General features: G+C 39.0%; 2 protein-coding genes across 2 annotated transcripts; both read right to left on the bottom strand.

Moving 5' to 3' along the window:
* Positions 1-605: 605 nt before the first annotated feature.
* On the bottom strand, positions 606-3,461 carry LOC125679769 (uncharacterized). Its single transcript, XM_048919235.2, has one exon. The coding sequence runs from the start codon at positions 3,459-3,461 to the stop codon at positions 606-608; it is 2,856 nt and encodes a 951-aa protein (XP_048775192.2).
* A 166-nt stretch (positions 3,462-3,627) lies between these two features.
* Positions 3,628-5,026, bottom strand: LOC130048776 (uncharacterized). Its single transcript, XM_056145827.1, has 2 exons — positions 4,195-5,026; positions 3,628-4,148 (listed from the first exon to the last, which is right to left on the bottom strand). The coding sequence occupies exons 1-2, from the start codon at positions 5,024-5,026 to the stop codon at positions 3,628-3,630; spliced, it is 1,353 nt and encodes a 450-aa protein (XP_056001802.1).
* Between the last annotated feature and the right edge of the window lie 1,669 nt (positions 5,027-6,695).

Genomic DNA, 6,695 nt, shown 5'->3' on the forward strand with positions numbered 1-6,695 from the left:
TAATGAATATTACAGTCTTGAATTCACAACATCCTGGGGGCGCTGAAAAGAATTCACAACATCCTGGGGGCGCCGAAAAGTTAATTTCTCAGACGATCGCTTCTTCGTAATTTTAATGCTTCATCAGTTTTATTTTCTAATGACACCTCCAGTGGAAATAACTTAGTTATAGGACGATTTATTAGTCCCGTATCAGTCTTTAGAATTGCTGCTCTGGTATATTTGTCTCTTCCGTATATCAACTCTTTGATTAGGCCAAGTTTCCATAATAGTCTGTTTCCTTCATTGTGGACGAGAACAACATCACCTACTTTAATATCCTGTACAGTTCTTCCGGCCGCACGATGAAACTCACGAAGTGATGTCAAATACTCATTTCTCCATCTGTTCCAGAAGTGATCAAGAATATCTCTTTGTCGAATAACTCTTTTGCACACATCAATACGTTTCATGTTGATTGGTTGTAGAGATTCTTCCGGTGGCTTGAAGTAAGGTAATACATCCAGATTCCGTCCGTATAGAAGATGGGAGGGTGTAAGTGGCTGTGGGTCCTCAAGATCTGTGAATGTATACGTAATGGGTCTGTTGTTCAACATGCATTCCACTTATGTTAATAAGGTATTGAGTTCCGATGATGTGACTTGAGCTTTTCCTAATACCTTTTTGATTGTAGATTTTATCATGCCAATAATGCGTTCCCACCATCCACCATACCAGGGAGCTCTAGATAGAATGAATTTCCAAACTGTACCTAAAGATGAAAACTTATTCTGAACTTTAGTGGAGTGAAGAATATTGTCTATATCTGATGCTGCTGCCTTGAACGTAGATGCATTATCAGAAATAACAATTTTTGGCAATGATCTGCGACCAACAAATCTCCGAAATGCTCTAATGAATGTCTCCTCTGACATATCCTCCACTAACTCAATGTGAACGGCTCTTGTAACGGCACACGTAAATAGGCAAATGTATACCTTTCTTGGAGACTTGTTAACTTCCTTTACGAAGAGAGGTCCTGCGAAATCAATTCCTGTCACAGTAAACGGAGGTTCTTCTCGAAGTATGTCTTTAGGTAACGGCGGAGGATCTGGCGCTGGAAAAGATTTTCCAGTAATGTTTTTGCATTTCACGCATTTTCTCAAAATTCCTTTTACACATTGGCGAATATGTGGAATCCAGTATTTCTGCTGTATGTTGACAGTTGTGGAATTCACTCCAGCGTGTAGAACACTTTCATGGGAATTTAGGATGATCAACCTCGTCACTAGGTGTTTCTTTGGTAGAAGGACGGGAAATTTCGTTTCCGTGTCAAGCGATGAATTATGAATACGTCCTCTACATCGGAGAAGCCCTTCGTTGTCCAGATACAGTCCTAATTGCTTTGTGATAGCAGTTCTCTTTGAATTTTGGTTTGACAGATTGTTGATTTCCTCCTTGAATACATCGCGCTGTGTTTCTTTTAAAATTATCACATTAGCGTTATAAAGCTCTTTTGCTGTAAGTACGCTTGTTTTCCTCTGTGTCTTTGAAGTTTTACAATTTTCAATAAATCTAAGTACGTAGGCCGTTGCACGGAGTAATCTGCTATATGAAGAAAATCTCGAAGCGTCAACTGTAGTGTTTTCCGTTGTTTTCACTGATTCTGTGCAGGTGTCTGTGGTACTTAATTCACAATCCACCTTCAGTACAGCTGATGAACTTGTATCTGTAGATCGGTTCCAAATTGGGCAAGCACTTTCATCGTGTATCCACTTGGGGCCATTCATCCATAATTTGTTACTCAAGAATTTTTCCGCTGTTTCTCCACGTGTGAGACAATCCGCGGGGTTTGACTTTGTAGGACAGTATTTCCAAACACTACCTTCTGTTAAATCCGTGAATTCCTTTACACGCTTTCTGACAAATGGTTTCAAATCCTTTAATGATGTTAACCAAGACAGAACGATCTGACTGTCACACCAAAATGTTACAGTTTGCACATTTAATACTGTTTTCAGATGGTTGGCTATCTTTGCGCCGATTACTGCACCCATTAATTCAAGACGTGGCAATGTTTGAGATTTTATAGGTGCTACCCTGTTCTTAGCCATAACAAGACAAGATGTGTCTTTGGTGACGAGATAAGCACAAGCTCCATAAGCGCGCTGACTTGCATCAGTAAATACGTGGAGTGCCCGACTTTCCTTTGAGTCAGTGTGAAGGTATCGCTGAATCTCAATATTTGTACATTCTTGTAGGTCGAGTGCAAGTGATTTCCAATTTTCTTGGAATTCGTGTGGTGAACATTGATCCCAGCTACATTCCAGTTTCCAAATATCCTGCATAAATATCTTCGCTCTTACTGTAACCGGCCTGAACAGTCCGAGTGGGTCAAATATCTTGGACGAATCCCGTAGAACTTCTCTCTTAGTAATTTCTCCATTTTCTCCTTCTGGATACGTTTTAAGTTTAAGTTGTGGAAACTTCAGGTAATCTGTCTCGCAATCCCATCGCATTCCAAGAATTTTGATCTGTTTATCAGTGTCAAGGACATTTTCTTCTTTTGCTAACTCACGCAGAGTATGGTTGTTGGAGTTCCAAGATCGTAGATTAAATCCACCATTTTGTAATAAGACTCTAGAATCTTTGTAAAACTTCAACAAAGTAGATTGGTCTGGGAAGCTTGTAAGTACATTATCGACATAAAGTAACTCTAACAGTTCCGTCGATGTTTCACACGGGTTTCTGTCAAAATGTTTAAGTAACGTTGTTCCAAGTATGAAGGGAGAACACGTAGCACCAAAAAGAACTACTTTAAATCTGTATACAATGAGCGCACTGGTAGGGTCTTGTGGATTACTTAGCCAGAAAAATCTGGTGACATTGCGGTCGGACTTGTCCAGATTTATTTGTAAGAAAGCCTTTTTAATGTCGGTCGTAAAGGCGTACTGTTTTGCTCTGAAGCGGAATAGAATTCCTGTCAAGTTGTTTAGATCTGGTGCGGTGATGTCGAGACAATCATTTAAACTGGGGCTTTTCCCGTTCATGCGACAACTACAATCATATACGATGCGTATTGGAGTAGTCGACGAATCTTTGGCTACTGGGTGATGAGGAATATAGTGTTTCCTGGTTGAATTGGTATCTTCGCTAATGTCGACTTTCTCGATGAAACCGCGGGGTTCTTGTTCCTGTATTATTTTGCTGTAAATGTCCAACATATCACCATCACTTGCTAATCTTTTGATGACGTTTTTGGTCCGTTGTCTAACGATTTCTTCGTTTGTCGGTAGTTCTGCGCAGCTGTCTTTCCAGGAAAGTTTAGCTGAATAACGTCCGTTTTCAAATGAAATGGAATGTTGTCCGTAGGTTTCCGCCTTTTCGTGTAATAGACCATCTTTCTCTCCAATATCCTTGATTTCCCAAAATCTCGCGATATTAACTTCCTCGTTTTTGTGAAAGGTAAGCACATTGTGCATTGACGTCTGGACTTTCGATGTTGAATTAGAAATGCGTGTAGGTCCCGAAATCAAATATCCTAGCTTTGAGCTCACAGCAGTAGGACCATTTCCGCGAATGATTTCATCCCCAACAAAACTCCAATAGAAATCTGCCCCTATAAGTAATGAAACACTGAATGACGTGTCACTGTTTTCGGGGTGTGCTAATTTCAAGTTTTTTCAAATGTGGCAGTGAATTTACTGACAAACGATTTGTATGAATTGGAGCGGCGATATTAGGCACAATTAAAACTTCTACGGGAACCTTTTCACCGGAATCTGTTTCAACGTATACTGTAGTTTTGTTCAAATGTCTGACTGACTTTGCGGTTTTATCTCCGAACGCTGCGATATTCAAACTTTCATTTCCTGATACTTTGGCCTGAAGATTGTTTGCTAATTCTTCCGTTATGAAAGACCTCTGGGCTCCCTCATCAAACAAAATATTCGCACATGTAAACGAATTCGCGCTTGGTGAAGATGAAACTGTGGCGACGGCGGTCTTTAATAAAGTAACGGATGTAGAAGTACTGTGAAGTACTGACTCGTCATCTACATTCTGAGATTGGGCGATTTCCTGTATGATACTACTATCAACAGAAATGTCGGTAGATTTCTGAGACTGATGTTCTGTATTTGTTACAATGTCTGAATTGCTGTTTTTTTCTACACAACGAAGTATGATGTTTTTTGTGACAATTACGACAGGTACCCTTTGATTGACATTTTGAAACCTGATGATGTCCCAAGCAGTTAACACAAAGTTTATGCTCCTTTACAATTGCAAGTCTCTTGTTATAATCTAGCGGACAATCTCCTGGAAAATGATTTTCCTTGCAATACACACATTTCTTGGGGCTGCGCTGGAATGGCGTAATATTGCGATTGGATTTATCTTTTGATGATCGAGCACTGGTATGAAAATTAGCAGTTAGCAAAACATTATTCAATGATGAATTGGAGCTTCCTGCCTCTAGAATTGTGATTTCATGCAATATGCAACGGCGTAAGGATTCTAGTGTCCAGTGGTCACTTCCGTTATGACGGGTGATATTAATTTTCACATCTGACGGCAACTTGTCCATTAGAATGGGAATTAACATTGTACCAAATGTTTCTTCTTCTTGTCCGAGTGATTCAAGACCACGAATGTACGACTCAGCAGTGTCATACAATTCCCTCAGACTAAACAAGTTGGATTGCGGGGGTGATAATTTCAACAAAGATTTCATGTACGCATTTATAATTCTGTGTTTCTGACCATATCTTTCTCTTAACAATGCGATAGCCTTTTCATAATTACTGTTTGTGAGAGCGAGACCAGCAATAACATTTGATACACCGTATTCCAACAGCGATTTGAGATAGGAAAATTTCTGAACATCCGTAAGTGTATGATTCAAATGAATAGTCGTCTCAAAAGAATCCCAAAAAGTTTGCCAATCTAGAATGTTTCCATTAAACATTGGGAGTGATAGTTTTGGAAGTTTGTGGTTTTGTGATCCAAATGAGGAGCTGCTTTGTAACGTGGCCGGTAACGGCATGTGAAATTCCGTGGCACTGGGGTTTAATTCACTGAAATATCCTTAAACTCAACTTGAAGCGGGTCTCTATCTGTGTAAGTTCTTTGTCTAAGAAAGAGTAATACTCATCTGAATTTACAATCTCTGATTCCGCGTCCTCTGCGGAAATAGCCTCGAGAATTTCCTCATCAAGCTTCTCCAAAACTTTCCTCTTCTTGAGTATTCCTTCATACATTTTCTGTATGTTGACGGGGTCCATATCTTCTTTTAGCAATGCATTTATAGAACGCGTAATAGCTGCTTTATTCCCTGCTCGGATTGCCTTTAGTTTCTCCATGGTCACGGCACCAACAATGTGGGAGAGAATCGTGTTGAATGGACAACCCAACTGTTCACTTTGACTATATAATTTGAACTGCTTACTTGTTGTGATGACGTCACAATGCATAAGTAAATGTGACGTCATATTACGGGAAACGATATATCACATTTAAGATAATTATTATACAGTTATGAAATATTGATGTAGAACAATATGAAGAATTTAAGAAATAGTATTTAACACAGTTAATGAATATTACAGTCTTGAATTCACAACAGGAATAAAGTATTGGTTTATTTAATTGACATTACTGTCCGGACCCAGTTGCACGATGGTTAGTTAACTTTAACAGACAGTTAACTTCCCATTAACTCTTACATTTACATAGTGTTAATTAGACGTTAACTGCCAGTCAAATTTAATTCATCTTCGTGCAACTGGGCCCTTAAAAGGTATTTTACTGATGGACTGGCAAAACTATGGAATGTATTGCAAAGGCTTCGTGAGTACTCCCTTAAGCTAAAGCCAAAGAAATGTGATCTCGTCCGTATGGAGAGGGGAGTTTTAGGCAAGGACTCACTGTTGCTCCATTCAAAATTGAAGTTGTGAAATCCTGACCTAGATCAAGATCTCAAATTAAGGATTTGACCTTCCTAGCTTACTTAATCTATCACCAGATCACCTGAAAGAATTATCCTGAAGGCAGGCAATTCGTGGTTCGCACTGTTCATAAGAGTCTTATGTGGATCAGGGACATTAAAGGAAAACTTACTCGCCGGCTGAAAGAGTTGGCACAATTTGACATGGAAATTTTGCATAGACCTTGAAAAAAGCAAACTAATGCAAATGCAATAAGTGGACTTCCCAATGTGAAACGAAGATGTGATTAATATATAACCGGTGGCTTCCCATATGCTGTTTGCAGCTACTGCATAAAACCCATAACCAGTTATCACGATTATTCTTTCCTTTATTTAGCAATGGCAGTACATTATTGAACGTTTTGTTTTTATATATTAATAGTACTATCATAACTGGTATAAGCAACATTCTTCTTCATAAAAGGGTTCAGTCGAGTATTTCAACTTATTTCAAGTTCAAGTCTACACCTTGTATTTCCTACAGCTATACTTCTGCTATTGCATCCAAATTTTTGAATTATAAACAAACTTTGCAGTGCCCAGATATAGACCATCTTATACGCAATCCAACAACGTGTTCTTGTTCTTCATCTTCTTTCAACTATAGTCCAGCTGTCTTTACTGGTGATGTTGATATAGTTGAAAATGAGGACCTCAGATCAGTTATTCTAAAAGGTCCTAAATACAGAGAACAGCGATCTTTCAATTGGCGGTGTAACTTCATCTC

This window comes from Ostrea edulis, chromosome 7, assembly GCF_947568905.1.
Source record: "Ostrea edulis chromosome 7, xbOstEdul1.1, whole genome shotgun sequence".
Lineage (NCBI taxonomy): Eukaryota > Metazoa > Mollusca > Bivalvia > Ostreida > Ostreidae > Ostrea > Ostrea edulis.

Coding starts and splice junctions, on each gene's coding strand:
- LOC125679769 (XM_048919235.2), bottom strand. CDS start 3,461: ATGCACAATGTGCTTACCTTTCACAAAAACGAGGAAGTTAATATCGCG.
- LOC130048776 (XM_056145827.1), bottom strand. CDS start 5,026: ATGCCGTTACCGGCCACGTTACAAAGCAGCTCCTCATTTGGATCACAA. Junction 4,149..4,194: donor TTCAAAATGTCAATCAAAGG/GTACCTGTCGTA, acceptor TTCGTTGTGTAG/AAAAAAACAGCAATTCAGAC.